General features: G+C 35.9%; 1 protein-coding gene across 5 annotated transcripts in view; it reads left to right on the top strand.

The window, feature by feature from the left end:
• The window catches only part of NAB1 (NGFI-A binding protein 1), a 46,428-nt gene that overhangs the window by 5,533 nt on the left and 16,474 nt on the right, over positions 1-24,421 (top strand). For 3 of the 5 annotated variants that reach the window (XM_036254489.1, XM_036254488.1, XM_036254492.1), the window contains exons 1-4: positions 4,011-4,077; positions 4,554-5,391; positions 16,342-16,475; positions 19,450-19,501. In XM_036254489.1, the coding sequence (XP_036110382.1) occupies positions 4,025-4,077; positions 4,554-5,391; positions 16,342-16,475; positions 19,450-19,501 (1,077 nt within the window). In that variant the 5' untranslated portion in view covers positions 4,011-4,024. Of the gene's footprint in view, positions 1-4,010; positions 4,078-4,553; positions 5,392-16,341; positions 16,476-19,449; positions 19,502-24,421 lie in introns of those variants that run through there. The other 2 variants (XM_036254490.1, XM_036254491.1) reach the window with 1 other exon arrangement.

Below are 24,421 nucleotides of genomic sequence, written 5' to 3'. Positions count from 1 at the left end.
TAATGGTCACGGGGAAAGAATTATTCCTTCAATCTTGCCTCAGTGTATTCTAAGCCTCAGCCTGCAGTATGGCCCCACAAGTCTCAAAACTCTCGAGTAACTAATGAGTTATCACTGGCCTTTCTCTAACCTTTCTGCAGCTTGACTGAAATGCTTTTCACCTAGACTTGTGTTGTTTTCCCTACCTTCCCTTTGCAATTCTTTGCAAAACTTAAATTCCAAAGTTTTAAATTAGATCTTTTTTCTACTGTCTTTTGATATTCTCCCTTGATGATCACATCCACTCCCAAGCTTCAGTTATCACCTCTAGCAGACTAACCATCAGATTGCTAAATGTAGCTTGGATCAGTGATAGGCCAGGGGCCATGAGTTACTGCAAAGTGTTCTCATATCCAAATGCACACCAAGCACTGGCTGTGGAGTAAGATGCCTCTTACATATGTCCATTTTACAAATGAAAAGTAAATAAATACTTTATGACTTAATAAAATATAAAGTCATTTAATTAAAAGTATAACCAAATTCATAATAGTAGTTGTTATATGCAGTCTCAGTCAACAAATGCTAAAAGTAAAATTATCAATGAATATTTGCAGTTTTTTATTTAAAATGATCTTCATACTTGAAAAGTTTAAGAGTCATTAGCTCAAATCATTTTTCTGATAATTCAGCGTTTCAACTACTACTTGGGGCTTATCAAAATTTGATAAGTCCAAAAGCAAGTATGTTTATCTCATTTTCCTCCCTTCTTCCAGATTCCCAAATTTATTCTTCCCAACTTTCTTATTTCTTTTAATTGTACCATTACTCTTCCAGTTTACTGAATTAGTGAAAGTAGGGACTCCATTTTTGTGTTCTCTTCCTTTCTCAAATTTACATGCCCTTAAGCCACATCACCACCCTTTTTCTTTCTCTGCCTCAAAAGCTTTCTCTAGTTTTTACTGCTCCTTGTCCCAACTTCGAAAACAACTTCGTCACCTTCAATACATCCCTCACTGCAATGCCAACTTTAATTTCCTAAAGTACAGGTGTGACTCTTTACTCACTTGGGCAAATTCCTCCACCGCATAGAGAAGATCCAAACTAATATAGGCATCCCAGACCACACCTACTTTCCGGCTTTCTCTCTGGTCTCTATTGTGCCCCTATGCTCCTGCCAAACAGATGCACTGGGCATTCCTCAAATGTTCCTCCAGCTTCCCTGACCCCATGCCAGGCATCCTTCCCTCACACCTTCATGGCCTTTTCCAGAAAGCCTCTCTCACACCCCCTTTAGGTGTACTCTTCCTTCTCTGAACTCCACTATATGTTCTCTCTCCCTCTTATTCAGATATATCAGTTACTGAGCCAGTCTTGGGGATACAGAGGGAAAGATGGCCCTTTATAAAGAATCATTTAAGAGGGAGGAGACAGACAAGGAAGCAGACATTTAAACACAGTGATACATGCTATTCTAACTATTACACATGAGGAGTCATGGAACAGCTGAGTCGATTTACTATACTGCTAGCTCCCTGTATATAGTGTGTTAGGATCCTTTTATATTTACTTCAGATTGGAGAGATGCAGCTAGAATCTTTCTTTTGATTTATTTGACCTTCATGTTAAAGCATGAATAGAGTTGGTAAAAACAGAAAAGCTCATCTTATAACAATTTTCTTTTAAGTTAAATCCAATTAATATATGAAGTGGTGGGTGTTTAAATGATCAGGAAACTGAAACCTCCTAACGCAAAAGCTTAGGGAGAAAACTCCTTTTTCAGCAGTAAGTGTGGGCCTTTAGAAAGTCTTCTGGACTATAATGGTTCACCTGTTTATCTTTCATTTGGTATATTGACTTTGGAAATGTGCAGTTGATCTTGTCATTCCTTGCAGAGATATTATAATCATAACTCCTTCTTTCTCACCAGCACATGAGCATTTTTCTCTTAGGAACTAGGGGGTTTCCTGTATTTCTGGATAAAGATGAAAAAGGATAAAGATGAATATTTTCTAAAATCATTGCTTATGTCGGAAGAATAAAACCTAAGTCTGGATCTTTCGTCCTTTTAAAAAAGATGTTTTTCTTTATTGACTTTAGAGAGAAAGTAGGGAGAAGGAGAGAGAGAGATAGAAACATCGATGAACGAGAATATCTATTGGCTGCCTCCTGCATGCCCCCCACTGGGGATTTGGCCCACAACCTGGGCTTGTGCCCTGCCTGGGAATGAAACCAGTGACCTCTTGGTGCATCAGGTGATGCTGAGCCACACTGGCTGGGCTTTGGTCCTCCTTTTAGTTATTTTTTTAAAAATTTATCTAACATATTTTTTCTCACTGCTCATAATAAGATTCAAAAACTAGTCTAGATTTTCTCACATAGTCTTTCCTCTCAAAATTGGGGGGAGTACAAATGATGAGATAATTGGCAATATCATAAACCATGCAAAGTTATAGTCTTATAAAGAAGATGTTGTGCGTGTATAAACAAAGGTGTGCATATGTATTTGTTTGTATGGTCTTGAGTTGATAGCCTGTGAAGCTATTGCAATTAGGTGTATGATGGGAAAGTAAGTTCCTTTTCTTCTACCTTAGACACTTTCTAGAAGCCTTTCTATATGGTATAATGGTAAACACCTGAATTTAACTTGTGTCTCTAACTCCTGAGAGTTGTTTTTTGTGGGTTAGTTTCTAGCTGGGTGAATATTCTCTCTCCCTGAAGAGTCTCCCCTGAAGTGGGAGGACAAGCAGATCATCCTGAGTGACATAGAAGATGCAGTGTTTTTGTCCAGAGGACTGAGGTGACGTGAACATGAAGGTGGATTTAAAGAACCTAGATGATCACAGAACACATAGGAATTTGTGGTTCCCAGAGGCTATACTAAATAGGGATCTTTTAGTGTAGTTTGCCTTGTTTTATTTCTCTTGGAAAGTCATCAGTTCTCACCTAGCAATGCTCTTGTAAAAGAAAAAGCCTTAAAATTTGAGTTGGTTACTAGTTGATCAAAGCGGATTGTGGATGACCCCGAGGATCCAGGAGATGGGGCTTCCAGGAGTCAGTCCTTGGGGTGGTAGGCAGATGCATTCTCCTTGGATGGGATGACAGACTAGAATTCTGTGTGGCATTCTGATTGATGGCATAAAGCAAAAGTCCCAGATTTGGTCTCCTGGCCTTCAGGGATGCTCCTAACATTCTTCTGTTTGCCTTAATTCCAAGTTAATAATTGCTTCATACTATTTTGAATTGAGAGTGGAACTTCCATTTTCCTCTGATGTATGTATTCGTTTGGCCTTCTGTGGAAGTACTTGACCAACTCCTTTGTATGTGAGAGCTCTCTAGGCAACTGTGAATAACTTTTAAAGGCTGCTAAGAGGTCAAGAAGTTTTTTGCTGGATCTTTTTGTTTCTCTTTAAAGGCAGGCTTCCCTGTCTTGCTTGGGCTCTACAATTTATGTGTTTCTTCCTTGGGTTCTATCTATGTGGCTCTATCTTGGGTTCTGTGAAGCTTCTTTGGAGGGCTCTTTCACCCTCCCTGGTTTCATCCTGTATCCCTAATCCTTATACACACTTCGACTCCAGTGCTGTGCCATAGAGTGTAGTGTGTTTGATAGGAAATCCCATCATCTTGATTTTTCTGTATCCCCAGTGCCTCCCATGGTCATCTATTCTTTTCTTCCTGGAACCATTGAAAAAAAAAGGTAACCATTTCCTCTCCTTCATCACTTATACATAAATGATCACCAAGTCTTGTCATTTATTTGTTTGAATTTTTCCTGCCTACTTTATTCTTGGTTCCTAATATACCATCTTCTGTCTCCTCACTTCCAGTTCATACTGTAAACTATCTTCCTCTATCTGCCAGACTTACTAGTTTTCCTTTATAAAATGGGAATAACTAACTCTAATTTGCTGTGTTTATCATATTGTCTGGGACAAAATAAATATTCAGCAAATGGTAGAATAATATACTTCTTATCTCCTTCTGAATTTGATTATCCCTCATTTCACCTCTGTGTCCAATATGTGTCGAAAATATAGTGCAATATATGGCAGGTTTGACTCAAAGAGAAAAGATGGGAAGCATCTCACACTTCATGAGGTAAAAAGCCTACTTTTTCTCTGTCTTTATGTGGCATGTTGTGTTCCTAAGAGAAAAGTTTGGTAATAGTTTGCAGCGGAGGAGATACATTCCCTGAAAGCACTATTAAAAACATGTAGGTCTTAGCAAAGTGAATAGTAAAAATTATGGGATATAGAGCCCTGTGAGCCTTGGTTTGAGTCCCTAGACTTTTGCTTAACTAGTTGTGAGATCTCAGGAAAATTACTTATCATCTTTGAGCCTTTATATTTTTTTCTTTAAAATGGAAACAATTATACTGATCATTAGGATTGTTAGGAGAGTAAAATGAGACAACTTATGTACAGAGAGCATGCTTCCTTAACAGTCAGTCACTATGCAAATGCGTCTCGTTTTGTTCTTCCCATACTGCATTCTTAAATCCTGTAGTGTCTGATGAACTAGGTTTAAGAAGTTTTGAGCAAGTGTGATGAGTATTTCCTCTCTTCTCTTTGCAGGTTAAGCACACCCACAGTAATGGCTGCGGCCTTACCCAGGACCCTGGGGGAGTTGCAGCTGTATAGAATATTACAAAAGGCCAATCTGCTTTCTTATTTTGATGCCTTTATCCAACAAGGTGGTGATGATGTCCAGCAACTCTGTGAAGCTGGAGAAGAGGAATTCTTGGAAATCATGGCCCTTGTGGGCATGGCTAGCAAGCCCCTTCATGTTAGAAGGCTACAGAAGGCTTTGAGAGACTGGGTTACAAACCCTGGCCTTTTCAATCAGCCGCTGACTTCCCTGCCTGTTAGTAGCATACCCATCTATAAATTACCAGAGGGATCACCAACGTGGCTGGGAATATCCTGTAACAGTTATGAAAGGAATAGCAATGCCCGGGAACCTCATGTAAAAGTCCCCAAGTGTGCCGCCATCACCTGTGTGCAGAGCTTGGGACAGGGGAAATCAGATGTGGTGGGGAGCTTAGCACTGCAAAGTGTTGGTGACTCCAGACTCTGGCAAGGCCACCATGCCACTGAGAGCGAGCACAGCCTCTCCCCAGCAGACCTTGGCTCTCCAGCTTCCCCAAAGGAAAGCAGTGAGGCACTGGATGCTGCCGCCGCGCTCTCTGTAGCTGAGTGTGTGGAGCGAATGGCCTCCACACTGCCCAAAAGTGACTTGAACGAAGTGAAAGAGCTGCTAAAAACCAACAAGAAGTTAGCTAAAATGATCGGTCACATCTTTGAGATGAGCGATGATGACCCACACAAAGAGGAGGAAATTCGAAAATATAGTGCAATATATGGCAGGTTTGACTCGAAGAGAAAAGATGGGAAACATCTCACACTTCATGAGGTAAAAAGCCTACTTTTTCTCTGACTTTATGTGGCATGTTGTGTTCCTAAGAGAAAAGTTTGGTAATAGTTTGCAGCAGAGGAGATACACTCCCTGAAAGCACTATTAAAAACATGTAGGTCTTAGCAAAATATAACTTTCGTGAAAATAGACTGTATTTATTGTGTTAGGGTATTTTTATGTTGAACTCAAACATTGTTTTATCTTTGCAGCACTCTATTTACAAATACTCTGCTTAAGTATAAGAATGCATATAGATCTCATTTGCATTTACTTCCTTTCTCTTGTCCATCTGGCCAACACATCATCTTTAAGATTTAGCTCTAGTATAAGCCTAAGTCTTTTTTTGGTATGTTTTCCTTCAATTAGAACAACCTTTCCTTTCCATTTTTATCCCTCCATTACTACTGTTGCAGTAACTTCAAAAATTGATTGTATTTACTGGTATACTGGTCTGTTCCTCACAGTATATTTGGGTTTCTTCAAAGCAGAGATATTGTCTCATTTATTTATTTATTTATTTATTTATTTATTTATTTATTTATTTATTTATTTATTTATTTATTTTTATCCTCACCTGAGGATATTTTTCCATTCTTTGTACAGATAGAGTGGGAGGGAGAGAGAGGAAGAGAGAGAGAGAGAGAAACATCGACGCGAAAGGGACACATCGAGTGGCTGCCACCCGCACGACCAACCAGGGCCGGGGACAAACTGCAACCGAAGTATGTGCCCCTAGCGGGAACCGAACCCGGGTCTCTTTGGACCGCAGGCCGACGCTCTAACCGCTGAGCCAAACCGGCCAGGGCTGTCTCATTTATTTTTATGTCCTCAGAGCCTAATGTACCCAACAAATGCTTGGAAAATAAATTCATTTTCAAAACTTAAAAAGGATATTTCATAGCTAAATTTTATAGCCACTTTATCCTTTAGAAGAAAGAAATAAGCCCTGTTTGGAAAAAAAGTTCAGTTAGATGCAGAATTTCATGTTAGAAACATGAGATCTTCCCCCCAGACTTGTACTATAACAGTAAAAAAGAATATATACTTATTGCAAAATGTTGTAAAATGACTAAATCTGTAAATTTTCAGATACTTTTCTTTACATAAACAATTATGGGATCATATTTTGCACACTGTTCTCCAAATTCCTTTCTTTTTAAAACTTAACAGTACAATATACTATTAGATATTTTTAAAGTCAGTGCACGTAGAACTACTTTATGGGTTGCATTGTATTCCATTATTTATCTTAACCATTCACTTTTTGATACCATTAAGGTTATGTCCATTTTTTAATAAAAAGATGGTGGTATGTGAATATTATACACATGCACCTTTACAGACTTATGCATGTTTTTCTTTTTTCTTTATTGATTTTTAGAGAGAGAGAAAGGGAGAAGGAGAGAGAGAGAGGAACATCAATGAGAGAGAACATCAGTTGGCTGCTTCCTGCATGCCCCCCCACTGGGGATTTGGCCCGCAGCCTTGGCATGTGCCCTGATCAGGAATCAAACTGGAGACCTCCTGGTGCATGGGTTGATGCTCAACTACTGAGCCACACCGGCCGGGCATGCATGTTTTTCTATAGAGTAGATCCCAACATGTAGAATTATGGGATCAAAGGATATGTAAATTTAGTATTTTAGTAGATACTGCTAAATTGCCTTCTAAAAGCTGCAACAATTTACATTTTCACTGTCATATGTAAGTGTCCATTTTTCCACACTTTTGCTAATATTGTGTTTATTGTTCTTTTTAAAATTTTTTCAATTACAGTTTACATCCTTTATTATTTTGTATTAGTTTCAGGTGTACAGCATAATGGTTAGACAATCATATACTTTACAAAGGGTTCCCCCAAATATTTCCTGTGTCCACTTGGCACCATACATAGTTATTACAATATTATTGACTTCATCATTCTTTTTAATCTTTGCTAGTCTAGTAGAGGAAAAAATTTCATTGCTCAAATTTACTTTGCTTAGTGAAGATAAATAATACATTTCCATATGTTTAACAGAGATTCATTTTATGTTTATATTTTGTTTTATTATCGAGATTGTCTTACCTTTAGAAAGTTGATTGGTAAGAACTTTGTATTTTAAGGATATTAACCTTTTTTTTTTTATGTTGTAAACATTTTTCCAGATTCTCATTGTCCTTTGACTTTTCAGACTGTTTGCCATGTGGAAGTTTAATTTTATATAATAATATCTATCATCTTATATGAGTTAATTAGTCTAATTTTCTAATCCTTCACCAGTATAGTTATTTTAATTAATTTAGTGAATTAAGATACGTTGTCATCTGGAAAGACAAATGCCTCTTCAATAGTCTTGTATTTTAGTGTGTGTTTTTTTTAGGTAATTTTATGCATTTCTCTTTCCAAGTGAAATTTTTTAATGCATTTGTCACATTTCCCAAAATTTTCTGCAGGTATTTTCATTAAAAATGCTTTAAAAGTATATATAAATTTATAAAACAAAAATTGACATATTTACAATAATGAATAGTCCCATATATAGTAATGTAGTGTATGTAATTACTTATTTAGATCTTTTATATTCCTCGAAACTTTTTTAAAGATTTTTATTCATATAGGTTTTGCATGTTTCTTGTTAGGTCATATACTGTGTATATATGTGTGTTAATGTCTATATCATATACACATGTAAATTTAATTTGCTTATATAGAATATACAAGATATAAGATATATAAAGGGTATAATTGTAAATGAATTTTTCCCTACTTTTTAAAAAATTGCTCTCATTGGCTGATTTTTGTATGGTTTGCAGCAATTTTACTATTTGATCTTTTGAAATAAATGATCATGATATGAGTGTATACTGGAGCTTAAGATCAGAGAATTGGATAACAAAAGCACTTAATCACAGTGAGTCTGTGATTTGATCTATTTGGGGCATATCCTTTTGCAATTGTTATGTATTATTGTTGCCATATAATAATTGACTCACAAGAACTTAGGAGTGGTGCTAGAAAGTACACTTAGTGTTATAATTCCGATATGCTTGGACCAATGAACTAATAAAATAACCTACTAAAAGGCTATTATGGTTGTCAGTAATAGAAAACAAAGAGCATACATAACATGTTGGAAATTTTATTTCATGCTTTAATCCAGTTTTCATATAAAAAAATTTTTAAAGCACAGCAGGTGAAACACAAGTTTAGTTAAAAGACCTATATTTTTATCATAGCAAAAGTATGTTAAAGAGATGACTTTAATAAACCAACTTGACCTCACATAAAAAAATTACAACTTATTTCTAAAATATCCCAAACAAATTATTTTACACTTGGCTTTGCTAAGGGGCTCTTTGCTCCTTTGGATAAATAGGTACTGATGGTATTTAAGTAATGAAACCATGGTTGTTTTCCCTAAATAAGGGAACTCTTTTTTTTTTTTTTCATTTTTATTTATACACCTTGTTTATTGGGATCTTTTTCTATTTTTTAAAACATTATTTATCTGAAGTAAAATTTAAGCATGGTTTTATGGGATTATCCAAACTACTATATGTGAAGGAAAGTATTTGGGAAATTCTTTTTTTTTTTTTTAGTACTTAAAAAATTTTAATGACATTACATCGACTTCATTATTAGTCTTTTTTTTTTTTTGTTACAGATATTTTATCTTTTTACCCCATTGGCACCCCCCACCCTACCCCCCCTCCACCCTGTCCCCGGCTTAGTTGTCCATGTCCATTGGTCATGCATACATGCATATAAATTTCTGTGGTTTATCTCTTCCCACCCCCCATCCCCTCTTCTGAGGGATGTCAGTCTGTGCCCTACTTCCATGTGTCTGGGTCTACTGTATTCCTCAGACTGTTATGTTCATTATATTCCGTATATAAGTGAGATCATGTGGTATTTGTCTTTTTCTGCTTGGCTTCTTTCACTTAGGATAATACTTTCCAGGTCCCTCCATGTTGTCTCAAAGGATAAGAGATCTTTCTTACCGCTGCATAGTACTCCATTGTGTATATGTACCACAGCTTTTTTATCCATTCGTCTACTGGTGGACACTTGGGCTGTTTCCAGATCTTAGCTATTGTAAATAGTGCTGCTATGAACATGGGGGTACATATATTCTTCCTGATTGGTGTTTCAGGCTTCTTAGGGTATATTCCCAGCAGTGGGATCACTGGGTCAAATGGAAGTTCATAAATAAGGGAACTCTTAAAATGAATGCTAGTAGGCTGAGATGTAGGGGTGGGGGCTTTGGAAAATGTGACTGTGTTTTTGAAATTTAACTTATACCACTTGTTATTTGTATTTCCAGTTTATTAACTGATCCAATAACATAGTTCAAGATAGAAGTTTATAGATCAGATTTTTTTTCAAAGTAATAACCATTCAAAAGCTTTGTGGAAGTTATGAAATCCTGAGGGAATTGAAACAAAGTACTATTAAGTGTACCTTTGGGTATTATGATAATTCACATTTTTAACTTGACTATTTAAAATGAGAGAAAGATTTTTGAGTTTTTCTAAATTCCTAAGGTAAACAAATGTTACTAGTTTGCCCTCAATTTCCAAATAAGGAACTATATGAATTATTATTACATTGTTGATAGTATTTCTGAGACTTTTTACATATAAACCCTGTGCACAATGCTTTTTTAATCTTTCAAGGCATAGAGATGTATGTAGGTTACTAGTGGATGAAAATAAGGAGGTTATCTACATCTTTGATTTTTTCAACTCTTACAAGTATGGAATGAATCATTGTTATAAATACTTTTATATAAGATAAAAAATCAGTGCTGGTCTTAGGAACTGGCTAGGGATGGCCTGGTTTATAGGAGTCAGACCATGAAGATAGTGTGACGGGCTGAGGCTTAGAAGCACAGTAATTGTTGATGTGGGGCAGGTGTAAGGCATGAACCCAAAAGCAGTATTAGAAAGAAGTCCAGGCAGGCATGGTCTATTTATCCAAATATGTGTTAGCAGAGTATGTTGTAAACTAAGCAAGCAGTGTGTGTCAGATGTAGACAGAGTCTATGGGTAAGTTGTAGACCTAGTGGAACCTTCACAGGAATTGGGAGTGCTAGGCACATTATTAAGACAAGGATGAGGACGCCAAGTTTAGGTCAGTTTCCATTGTAGCCTTGAGAAGTCAGGGCTGAGTGTTTCAGAGGAGTTCAGTAATCTTAGTTTTGAGGGAGGAATAATGCTGAATCTGGGAACCCCATAGACCTGACCACATTTATTAGTAAATTAGGATGCCTTATTCTGAATTCTCAGCTTAGAATGCATAGATTTCAGCATCTAATACTTAAAAAACAAATGTTGTCCATTTCCTTTGGATCATTTAAAAAATGGATTATAGGCCCTGGCTTATTTGGCTTAGCTGTTAAGAGTGTCAGCGCATGAACCAATGAGTTGTGGGTCCGATTCCGGACAAGGGCACATACCTCCGTTTCAGTGTGTTCCCGGCCCTGGTTGGGATCGTGCAGGAGGAAACCAGTTGATGCGTCTCACATTGATGTTTTTCTCTCTCTCTCTTTCTTTCCCTCTTTGCCTCACTCTCTCTGTCTGAAGATAAATTCAAAATTATCCTCAGGTGAGGATTAAAAAAATATATAAATAAAAATGGATTACAGTCGTTCCTCGCCACTTCACACTTCAACTTTCACGATGACTTCACTCTATCGCGGTAGTATAGTATAGTGTTTGAAAAACCCACGAGAGAGTGAAGCCCGGAAAGGCCAAGCGCGAAGTGGCGAGGGACGACTGTATAATAAAGATTCCTACTTTGCAGAAATTCGCTTATGGTGGTAGAGTCTGGGACTGATTGACCGTGATAAACGAGGGCTGACTATATAGGACTTTTAGGGTAGTCAGTTTCTTTTTTAATCACTTTCGGTGAGATATATTTTTCTAAGAATATGTTCATTTCGTCTAAGTTTTCACACTCGCATAAAGTTGTTTATAGTTTTTAAGACCTAATATTATTTGTACATTTAAATATTTCCCCCCGATCAATCTTACTAGAGGTTTGTCAATTTTCTTAATCTTTTTAGAGAGCTGCAAACTAGAGCCTATGGGCCAAATCTGTCCCCACTCCTGAATTTGGATGTGAAGTTTTATTGGAACACAGCCATACCTATTTGTTTATGTCTGTGGCTGCTTTTGAGCTATGATGTCAGAGTTCAATAGTTGTAATATAGACTATTTGGTCTGTAAAGCCAAAATATTTTCTATCTGACATTTTATTAATAAAAAATTTTAAAAGCTTTCCAACACAGCAACTTTTGGCTTAGTTGATATTTGTACATATGCCGTGTGTGTGTGTGTGTGTGTGTGTGTGTGTGTGTGTAAGTTTAGTTCTATTTTCTTACAATTTATTTTGTTCTTTTTTTTATTCTCACCTGAGGACATTTTTGCATTTATTTTCAGGTAGAGCGAGAGAGAGAGAGGAAGGAAGAGAGAGAAACATCAGTGTGAGAGAGACACAGACACATCGACTGGTTGCCACCTGCACAACCTGGGGCTGGGACAAACTGCAAGGGAGGGAGGTACGTGCTGCCCTTAGTGGGAACTGAACCTGGGACTGTCAAGTCACGGGCCGATGCTCTAACTGCTGAGCCAAACTGGCCAGGGCTATTTTACCTTTCTTTTCTAATTTAAGTTGGGTGCTTAGTTCATTAATGTCCAGCTCTTCTTCTTTTCTAATGTAAGCAAGTAAGGCTATAAATTCTCACTATGTATTGTATTAGCATTATTCAAAGTTTTGATAGGAGGTTATCTTATTTTTCAATTCTGATTATTTCTCTTTTTATTTATAAATTATTTTCTGACCCATGAATTATTTAGAAGTGTTTTTTTAATTTTCAAATATGAGGGTTATTTTCTTAATTATTTTTCGTAATGATCTCTAACTGAATTACATTTTAGTCAGAGAACATGGTTTGTGTGCTGCCAACCCTTTAAAATATGGTGAGATTTTAATTATGGCCCAGTATGTAGTGAGTGTTTTTTATGTGTTTCTGCAGTTGTGATAGATTTCTGTATGTGCTGTTTCAACAAGCTTATTAAAACTCTGTTATTCAAACTTTCTAGTCTTCCTTTTATTTATTTTTTTGACTTGCTCTATCAGTAACTGAGATTTTTGTGTTAAAATCACCTATTGTGTTTGTGGAGTTATCTGTTTCTTTTTGTATGATGCAGTAACCTTACTAATCTTTAATAATGCATTTTGCTTTAAAAATTTAATTTCTTTGGTATTAATTATACACGTGCTTTCTTTTTGTGAGTAATTGCTTTCTATTTTACTTTTCAGTCTTTCCTAATCCATGTTTTAGATAAATCTTATAAATACCAATAATTGGATTTTAAACAATTCAGTCTTATATTCTTTTTCTTTTAACTAGAACATTTGGTTCATTTACATTTATTATAATGACTAATATTTTGAATTTATTTCCATTAATATGTTTGTATTTCTTCCCCTTCCCAACTCTTTATATCTCAAATTGACCATCTGGAATAAGTTTAGTTTAGCCTGAGGTGTATCATGTAGAATTTTCTTAATGAAGATCTACTGATGACAAACTTTGTCCTTCCCCACCCCACTAGAAGTTATTTTTTCTTGCTATGAGTTTTTTAAAAATCATGGACATGTTTATTGATTATTTTAGAGAGAGAGAGAAACATTGATGTGAGAGATCAACATTCATTAGGTTGCCTTCCCATATGCACCCAGCAGGAGATGAAACTGGCAACCTCTCAGTGTATAGGACAGTTTGTTCAACTAACTAAGCCATACTGGCCAGGACTGCCCTGATTCTGAATTGATATTTATTCTGAGTATCATATTTTATATTGTCAGCTATTTTTTCTTAGTAATTGAAGATACCATTTCCTTGGATTTGGCTTACATTGTTGTGTCAGTGGTTATTTGACTGTCGTCTGCTTTTGAAATCTGTTTGCCTCTGCCTCAGTTTCTTCTCTCCTGATTTCTCAAATTTTCCTGTTTTTTTTTTTTTACTATATTACTCTTTCATCATGTTTTCAACTTTTGTTTCTTCAAATGAAGTCTTTGAGAGTCTAATTCTGTTATCTGTAGTTTCTACTGGTTTTTACTTTTGATACTTTACTTTTTGGGATGTTTTATGATTTCTCTCTATGAACTCATTTTTCTTGTAACTGGGGGAATGTTTTAAGGCCTAGGAAGAAATGCTTTTTTCTAGAGGTTACTTTGGCTTTTGCTTCTGTCAGTCACCTGTACTCTGCACACTACAACTCTGAGACCCTGTTAAAATCTCAGCCTACTTAGTGTGAATTAGGGCTGAAAATATATGAGGGCTGATTTGGAGTTAGGAAACCTCAAGGGAGTATCTGTTCTCTCCCACTCAGTAACAAGGTTCAAACAGGTAATTTCCGTTGCAATGTCCCAGGAGGTGTAGGTGTATTTCTAAGTCAGTCTTACATTGGTTGTATAGTGCTTTGGGATTTCAGTTTTATGAAGGAGAGGTCTTAGACTCCTCACCTTTGGTGGATCCTGGGTGTTTCCTCTCAGTACTTTCCCTCCACACTCACTTTTCCTCTCACCACTCTCCTTCCAGTCTCACCAGCCCCAAGAGGCTGTGAAGGTTGAAACTTAAGTTCATCTGAGTTAGCAGCTGTCCTTAATGTACTCCTTTGAGATACTGTCTTCACTCATTTTGACCTGAATAGTCCTTACTGTTTTATTGGTTCATTGATGTATTTAAGATAATTTCCCCCCCTCTGTTTTATCAAAAAATTTTAGTTGTTATCTGTGAGAGGGACTAGTCATGATACCTAGCTCTCCCTGTACTGGAAATGAAAGTCTTGATTGCCTTTTGAGCCTCCCTGTCACACAGCATTCATATAGTATTTTAATGCTAACAAGACTGAACACAAAGTCACAATCATTTGATTGTTAAAGGTTATAATTTTAACTACCAGTAAAAAGAGATTTTAAATGTAGTTATGATAGAAAGCTAAGTTTAAGAAAAATTTTATATGAAGCTATGAATGGAATTTTGGTATTTTTAGCCATGAAAAGAGGAAGTGGAGGAGTAAACCGATTAGGGAGAATATCTTATTTTATACTTTTAACAAAATTAGAAACTTAGAATTTTTAAAATACTAGCATGGTGATACAGTGAGTGACTACCAGTTTGGAATATTTGTATTGTTTTAAAAAAATATAATGGTTGTTGATTTAATTATTAGGGACTAGGAGCACATAATGTAGAAACCATTGACAGAATACAATTTTGATGGGGAAGTTTGATTATTGGCTTCTTACTACAACTTGGGAGGAACTATAGTTATTTCTCAAACCTCAGTTTTTACCAGAAAGCTCCCTGAGGGCCTGGAGAGTTCAGTCTACTTCTTTGGTTTGCTGGAGTCTGAATTCAGTAACAAAGAATGTTATGTTTGTTTTCTTGGTTTTTTGGTAAGATGATGGAAGGAATCCTAGAACATTGTTTTCAGTTTATGTTTAAAAACTATTTTCTGTGGTTGTGCATAAGCTGGTACTTCTGAAATGTTATTAGTTAGTATTTAAATCAGCTTCATTCTGGACATTACCCCAAGTTTTTTTTACAAATCTTTATTGAGCATCTAAACAAGCCAAGTTTCTGCCTTAATACATGATGAAAGTAAAGAGAGCAGCATAAATAAGTGAAAAAAGATTACAAATCTGAATTGACATTTATATTTATATGTACACAGACAAATATTGGAATCACATACATTAAAATACTAAGTCATTCTGGATGGTTGCATGTTGTATTTATTGTCTTCTTTTGCTTCTCTGTATTTTTTTTAAATTTAAGAAATTTATTGTTAATAAAGTGGGATGCGAGATAGGGAGAAACAGTAAATAGGTGATTTTTTACAAAAGAGAAACTAGAACTAACATTAACAACAGCTTTGTGCCAGGTGTGTCTCCTCATTTACTTCTTGTTAGAGATCTTTGAGGTACTCTTGGGCCCTGAGCAAATTGAGGCTTTGAGTTTTTACATATCCTGAGTCACATAGCTGGTAAATGATGGAGTAAGACCCATCTCAGGTCTGTCTGCCATCAAATCCCATTCTCTTTTTGCCATCAATCATGCCTTGCATTGTTTCTTGCTTTTTAAAAGAGTCTAATATAACTCTTGGCCATTCTCTACATCTATTTAAATTGACAAAATTATGTGAAAAAATTTTTTTCTAGTTTATTAAACAATTACAGGTTTTGAGTTTTGGATAACATTTGCTATTTTAAATTTTAGTAGAGGGTGTTTGGTCAACTAGCAACTGTATATTGGCAATATTTAACTCGTAGGTGAAAGGATAGAATTAGAAGACTCTTAGAGGTTCAGTGACTCTAAGACCTTGCTTTTTCTACTATGGCCCTAATTTGTGATAACTGTTTTTACTAAGCGATTTGGTAAATTTTGAAATAAAAACATTTAATTTTTATTCCTTCAGGAATTTTTATGTCAGTTCACATTGAAAATAAATAAATAAATAAATCTGCCAGACAACGTATACTCACTTTTAGTTAGGGGAAATACTATCCCCATATCACATAGTCAAATCCTTTGGTTTTTCTAAGAAAAATGAGATGCAGAACGTTTTTTACTTCTTTTTTTTATTTTGTATATTTTCGGTAAATTCTCATAGCTAAACAAAAATAAAGCATGTAAGTAAAAAAAAAACTAAGATTTTGATTAGTTTTGTTTGACTATCAGTTTTTTACTATTTTGATTAGTTTGAGTTCTAAGAGATGGTAGATGACTTTTGAAATTAGGCATTAGGACTAATTAGGAATAAAGACTTTCCTGATTTTTGTAAATTATGATCTTATGTAATGACATGACATTTTTATATTCTTAAGTGAAATATATGTTGACGAAATAAAAGTGTTTATAATCTTTAAAACTTTATTTTCATATGCAGCTCACTGTTAATGAAGCGGCTGCTCAGCTCTGTGTGAAGGATAATGCCCTCCTGACAAGAAGAGATGAACTTTTTGCCCTGGCTAGGCAGATTTCTCGAGAAGTCACCTATAAATACACTTACAGAACCACCAAGTAAGTTGAACTAATTGACAGCACTTTTGCTTTGCTTGATAGAAGTAGAGTTTGAAATACTATCAATTGATATAGTATATAAGCATTTCAGAAAAAAGTATGATTTTAGTTCTATAAAATTAAATAGTAAAGTGACTTTTCAAAACATTGCTAAAGTGGTTTATTTGTTGTTTTGTTTAATTCTCCTTTCTCTTTTTAAAAAAAAAATTTTTTCTTTATTGATTTTAGAGGAAGGGAGAGGGAGAGAGATAGAAACATCGATGAGATAATATTGATTGGCCGCCTCCTGCATGCCCCCTACCGGGGATTTGGCCTACAACCTGGGTATGTGCCCTGACTGGGAATTGAACTAGCGACCTCTTCTTGTTGCATGGGTAATGCTCAATCACTGAACCATACCAGCTGGCTCCTTGGTCTTTCTTTTTAAAAATAGTTTCCTACACTATAGCATTGTTCTGATAGGGTTTTAGACATTCTCACATGCAGGTGCTTTGGTTTTGAGTGTGATGATGGGGTTTAGTCAGCATTTATAGACTTATTTGTATACCACTAACTATATGAACTTTAACTATAGGGAAGCAAATTAGTTCCTTTTGCAAGGTGTTTGCAATCTAATGAGATTAGCTGAATAATAGACTTCAGTGACCAGTATTTAAGGGAAAATTGGAGGATACTTCTATTACTAGCAAATGGAATATGGAACATGTGTTTGAAATTTAAAAAAACACCTTAATGTTAAAAAACAGTGATGGTTTTAAAATTTAATGTAAACACACCATCTTATTCTTTACTTTCTCCTAACTTGAACTCTAAGCATGGTCTGTATGTATAGGACCATTCTGATTTTGCTCACTTGGTTCCTCACGGACCCTGATTTCCAGTGCACCATCATTTGTGCATGCCACTGCTTCTCTGAGTAGATATGGATGGCCACATACATTAGAATAACTGAGCATCTGTTGAAAAACCACATCTTGAGCACCCTTCTGAGTCCTAATAAATCAGTCTCTGGGGTTGGAGTCTTTGATTTCAAACTTTCACAAACATCCCATATGGTCCTTGTGCACATTCAAGTTTGAAAACAACCCTTATAGGCATTTGATGTCATCACTATTATTTTTCCTAACTCAAAGCAGCTTATTTATTTATTTATTTCTAATCCTCACCTGAAGATATTTTTTCGTGTCGTCAAATGGAGTGGGGAGGGAGAGAAAGGGAGAGAGAAACATCGATGTGAGAGGGACACACTGACTGGTTGCTTCCCACATGACCCTGACCAGGGCTGGGGATGAAATGCAACTGAGGTACATGCCCTTGGCTGGACTCGAACCCACAACTCATTGGTCCACGGGCCAATGCTCTACCGCTAAGCCATACTGGCCAGGGCTCAGCTTCAGCTTCATTTTTCACCATACTCAGGCTCACAGATTTACAAAGTGACAACAAGTAAAATTATGCAGACTAAATGAATAGGGTAAGAATATACAGCAATATTATAGGATTATTTACAAGATTATGTTGGAGGGAGTTGGCTAATCAGGAGCTGATTTAGTGATTTTTTTTTTCTTTTTTCCTTCTGATTACTTTGTTTAAATAAATTTTAAAATCAAAGCAATACATGCACATGATTTAAGAAGTCATATAGTGTACAAGGCTTATGTTGAAACCCAGCAGTTCCCCTGTTCCACCCCTTTCCCCGCCCTCTCCCTAATACAGCACCCTAGAGGCAACTACTTTCAACAATCTTTAGCTGTTTCTTTTAGTATTTACCTTTATATTTCCTTTTTAAAGTTAAATATATTTTAAAATACATAACACTTTTACATAATTTAGAAGACAGAACTGTGTAAATAGGCAATAAAAAAGAGTTGCACTCACATTCCTGTCCCTTTTTACCTTGTTTCTTTCCTCAGTGTAGGTAGCTTTTTAAGTTTCTTTTTTATCCTTGCAGTATTTGTTTATGCATATGCAAAGAAATATAAATGTAGATTCTCATTTTCACCTTTCTTGGAAAAACAATAGGTAACATGTGTCTACATTATTCTGTATTTTGCTTTTATTTTAACATGTCTTAGAGATCTCCCTGTACAGGGTGGGGCAAAAGTAGGTTTACAGTTGCGAGTATGCCAGAGTTAATAAAGCTGTTGTAGTAATCATAACCTGCATGTCTTTTTCCATATGAACAACCATAAACCTACATTTGCCTACCTTTGTATTAGTAGGTATACATGTTCTTCATTGTTTTTTACAGCTGCATGGTATTACATTGATGTATCATGATTCATTTAACCAGTTCCCCTATTGATGGATACTTGAGTTGTTCCTGGTCTTTTTCATTATAAATAGTACCACAACAAATAACATTATACTTTTCTTATTTTGATGATTCTGAGATGTACTTTTTGAAATTTTTGACATCTTTTATATGAAGGGGTAACTTTCAAATGATGGCTTGTCATAGTTTAATTGGCAGTAGTAGTTCATGTATGTGTCAGTACCTCCGTGGGATAGATTCCCAGCAGAGGGATCTCTGGGTCAAGGGGAAATGCATGTGTAGTTTCGGTAGATAGATAAAATGCATTTTAATCTCATGTGTCTTCAAGTATTCATCTAAAATTGCCATTGTTGTCATTTTGTCCTAACTTGTTTTTACTGATCCATAAAGGATATTATGTAGTACAATCCTTGATTCCGCCCCCCTTTTTCATTATGTGATAATTATTACATATTTATTGAATACTTTCTGTGCAGGGAATTCTACGCAGTTGTCTTTTAAAATGTACAATATAATTGCATCTGCATATTTTAATGTTGATTTAGAAGCGATGAAAAATTTAGTTTTCATCATTTCAATGTTTGTTATGTGTGTCAGGATTTCAGGGTTATGTGTTTTGGTAGAAGTTTATCATTGAGATGCCTCTAGAATAAAATTTCTTACCTTCTCAAGTTTTTCTCTCTCTCCCATTCCCCTCAGGTCAAAATGTGGAGAAAGAGATGAATTATCCCCGAAGAGAATTAAAGTGGAGGTATGATTATGCATTATATTTTCTTATGCTAATGATGTTTGATTTAATAGTTCAAACAAACAAATAAACAAAAAGGATGGTCCCATAAACTAGTGAAAAAATGTGAATTGTAGAATAAAAACAATATAGAATTTTTTTGCGTTGAAGTATCTATGGTAATTTGAACTAGGATATTAAGGACGCTCTTAGAAGGAAACAACAATGATAAGATTGATGTCTAGTCAATTTATCAAAGGTTGTAAATAGGTGTTTTTCACAGGTTTAAAACTACTGGTTAAACTATTTCTTTTATAATGTTATTTAAAACATAAATCATCTTATTAAGTATTTTTATTTTTTTTAATTAATTTATTTTTGATAGATGTTTCTCCCCCCACCACTGATACCCCCCTCCCTCTCCCTCCCTGCCCTGTCCCCAGCTTTGTTGTCCATGTCCATTGTTCATGCATACATGCATATGAGTTCTATGGTTTATCTCTCAGATTTAATTTCTTTACATTAACTATCTGAGGGAAATTACAATTTAGTAAGTGCAAATTATGGAGACTTTACTGTAATTAAAGCCTCTTTTAGAGAATCATGGTTGAGGCTGTCCTTTTGATTTTAGACCTGCCAGTGGTAAGGTGGAAGTTGAGCAAGAAAAATGTGCTTGTCTTAGGGCTTTCAGAACTTGATGATAGTTTCAGAACTACCGCTCCTTAATTTGGATTGAATACAGTAGTCCCCTCATCCCCAGCCACAATTTCGCTTTCCATGGTTTCAGTTACCTGTGGTCTCAGTATCCCACAGTCAGCTGCAGTCCAGAGATATTAAATGGAAAATTCCAGAAATAATTCATAAGTTTTAAATTCTGCACCCTTCTGAGTAGCATGAAGAAATCTCTCTCTGTCCCACCCAGGATGTTAAACATCCCTTTGTCCAGTGTTTCCATGCTTCGTAGCTGCCTATGTTATCAGATTGGCTGTGACAGTCTCGTAGCGCTTCTGTTCAAGTACCCCTTATTTTACTTCATAATGGCCCCTGAGTGTAAGAGTAGTGATGCTTGGCAATTTGAATATGCCAAAGAGAAGCTGTAAAATGCTTCCATTAAGTGACAAGGTGAAAGTTCTTGACTTAATAAGGAAAGAGAAAAAATCATATGCTGATGTTGCTAAGATCAACAGTAAGAACAAATATTTTATCTGTGTAATTGTGGGATAGGAAAAAGAAATTTGTGTTAATTTTGCTGCTGTACCTTAAGCTGCAAAAATTATGACCACCGTGTGTGATAAGTGCTTAGCTGGATAGAAAAGGCATTACATTCGTGGGTGGGAGACACAAACAGAAAATGTGTTTCAGTTGATGGCAGTATGTTGCACCAGAAAGCAGAAAGCATTGAGCCTATGTGAAGACTTCAGTAAGGATCTCTTGAAATGACTGACACCAAGTCATTTACTTACTGCAGATAAGGAGTGGTTGAACAGGTTCAGGACTAGATTTAGGCTAAAAAATATAAAAGTTGCCCTGGCCAGTTTGGCTCAGCGGTTAGAGCATCAGCCTGTGGTCCAGAGAGACCCGGGTTCAGTTCCCGCTAAGGGCATGTACTTTGGTTGCAGTTTGTCCCCGGCCCTGGTTGGGTCATGTGGGTGGCAACCACTCGATGTGTCCCTTTCACATCGTCGTTTCTCTCTCTCTCTCCTTCCCACTCTATCTGAACAAAAAATGGAAAAATGTCCTCAGGTGAGGATAAAAAAAATATATATATATATATATAAAAGTTACTGGGAAAAAAAGACCACATTCACATAACTTTTATTACATTATACTGTTATAATTGTTCTGTATACATACATCTGCTGGGGGTCTTGGAGTGTAAGCCCTGTGAATATAGTGGGACTGCTGTACTTTCTTAGAGGCCTGTCTGTAGCAGAGTAGATATTTTAAAATCAAGTGGCACCTTTCTTTTTTTCTTGGGTAGGAGATAGGGGTCAGTACTCTTAGCCATCTGTTACTTAATTTCAAGTTAAAGCAAATAAGCTATGTTTGACTACCCTAAATATCTATTATCAAATTATTCTTACTAAGCATCTCTCTGTATGAAACAGTCTTTCATTTATACCAAAGCCACACTTACCTTTTAAAAACATAAATCCCTTTTTTGCTTACATCTCTTCAATGGCTTTCTACTATACTTAGAATAAAATCTATACTTTTTCCTGAGGCATCTGAAACCCTACATATCTGACTCTGGTTTGTATCTCTAACCTTGTCTGCTACCACATTTCCCCATTCTTACTGTGTCCTGGCTACATGGACCAATTTTCTGTTCCTGGAACATGCCAAACTCATTTGCACCTCCACACTTACTGTTACCCCTACCTAGATCTCGAGATCTTCACATGGTTTCAGCTCATGTCTGAGAATTTCCTCTGACTTTGCTGTTTCCCTTTCTAAACGGAACACCCATACCCCAAAATCACATTTAAGCTCATTCTCATGATTTATTTAGTTTGTTTTCCTACCACTTACCAGTATCTGGAGCTCATATATATATATATATATATATATAATTTTATTTTATTATCAATCTGCCCAATTAAATGTGAATAGAGCTTTTATCTGTCTTTCCACCATGCTATACTGAATTTATAATAGTGACTTACACTTAAGAGGCACTTATAATAAAATCTGTTAGATGAAATGATGAGCGGCTGTGCATAAACATCTTTGGCTTTTAAAATCTTTAGTCTAAACCAATGGTTCTCAAAGAAAAGAAGAATTTTGTCCAAAAAGGAGCAGATTTTTAAAAATTGTGGTTATGTTTGTAATCTACTTCACTGTTAACCCTGGAGTAATCTTAAGATGGGTTAACCTCAGATACCACTCATAAAGTTCATTGAAGTTATCTAAAAGGCCACTGAAAGATTATCTTAACTAGTGAAACACGTAGTTTTGTCCTGTTGTACCCCAAGATAACAAGTGAGGAGGGGATCCCTGTGGATTTAGCTGTTAGTGTCTTTGCCACTGAAGGGGAAGCCAGGTAAACAAACTGCTAAGAAGGCATGTGCCATTGGAGGATTTAGAGGAAAGAAGGTACAAAAACTACCCTGTGGCCAGGAAAGGTAGTCAGATGCTATGCTAGAAATTATGTCCACATCTCTTTATCCCCTGTTGGCCCTTAATGTGATCATGATTCAGTCTACTCTCACATTTATATCCCACTTCCCTTTTTGTCTAGCTTCAGAAATCAGTATTGAACATTGAAGTTTGAGATCATGAATCTCATGGGCTGTTTGAGCTCTAGTTTTTCTTGTTATGCTGTATTGATGTCTTTCTGGCTCTCTGAATGGCCCTGATCTGAAAGTTAAGCAAAATGTTTCTTGTATCCAGTTAGTCTTTTGAGTTTCTTTTTAAAAATATTTTTACTGAGTTTTAGAGAGAGGGGAAGAAAGAAGGAGAGAGAGAAACATTGATGTAAGAGCATAACATCAATCAGTTGGTCCCCTACCAGGGATCAAGCTCGAAACCTGGGCCTGTGCCCTGACTGGGAATTGAACTGGCAGCCTTTCGGTGCTCGGGATGACACTCAGACAACTGAGCCACACCGGCCAGGGCTGAGTTTCTTTTTAGTAGATTGGAGTATTGGGTTATAGCATTAGATGTGGCCCTTCTATTCCTTTAAATATATTCCACCATAGATAATAGAATTAGAGTTCTATATGGCTAGTTGATTGTTTTACTGGTGTTCACAAAGCCCTTTGAACAGTTCTGAATTTAGAATTAAGATAGTATTTCCTTTTCTGTGAATAACAATCCTAACCCTTTCTAAATAAAACAAGTGACTAATCAGTCCCAAGCTTCCTTAAATGTTCTTATAGACACTGAACTCTTGATTTTGTTCCCCAGAAATAAATAGGGACTTTAGCTTTGAATTTAGGACAATAGTATAGTTTAATCGTTTGTTTTTAATTTTGTTTTGTTTTTACTTTGTTTCTTAAAAGCACTCATGTATTGCAGGGCATCAATATCTCTTCATTGTGAGTGTGTGTGTGTGTGTTATATATGTGTGTATACCTACACACACATCTATAGTATAATTCTTTGAAAAATATACAATATTGGCATAAATCATATAAATTCTCTTGTGTACTCTAAATCAAATTTGAGATACTAGAGCTATTCATTTGGTTTGGGAAGCTGATACTAAACTAAGGTAGTTAGTATTGGCTGTATAGAGTTTCTACTACACCCTTAAGACTTTTCACCACATATTAGTGCTTTGTTTATGTCTCCCCTTTGTGTGGCTACTGGGGAGGGGGAGAATTTCTGGCATGAAAAGAGATTAGGGGAGGTTCTGTTGAGGAGATATCATTCGAGCTGGGTTTAAAAAGAAGGGTAGGGTTTCAGAGGAATGTGGGTTGGAGGTGGAGTGGCATTGCAGAGACTAGCATGGACAAAGACAGAGAGGTGAGAAAATACTGTGCATGTTGAGAGAACATTGAGACCAGTTTGTTCAGGATATATGACTGACCCAAAGGACTCCATAAGTAAAACTAGAAGGATTTCAGAATTCTTTGAACATACTTGCTGCTCTTATTTCATTTGAATTTTTCTTTTGTGATTCTTAAATTACTAATTTTTTATTAAAAGAAAGTAATAAAAAGAAGTGAATAGCTTGTTGTAAAATATAACAGAGTCCTAACTACTAGGCCCAAATTAATGAGACAATTTTTTTTTCTTTCTTTACATCTTTATTTTTCCAAAATCCTTGACAATGACTAATGAGCATACATGCCAAGTTGCTGACTTTTTTCATTTTAAAAAGATAATTCTTACAGTGAACAAAAATAAATGCAATGCCCAGTAGATAAAATAGAAATGATACCATAAGAGACATGTAAGGGAAAGAAAAACATTTTCTTCCATTCCATTATCAGTACA

Source organism: Molossus molossus, unplaced genomic scaffold (assembly GCF_014108415.1).
Source record: "Molossus molossus isolate mMolMol1 unplaced genomic scaffold, mMolMol1.p scaffold_m16_p_11, whole genome shotgun sequence".
NCBI lineage: Eukaryota > Metazoa > Chordata > Mammalia > Chiroptera > Molossidae > Molossus > Molossus molossus.
Note: the sequence above shows the minus strand (reverse complement) of the source record. Positions and strands in the feature narration are given on the sequence as shown.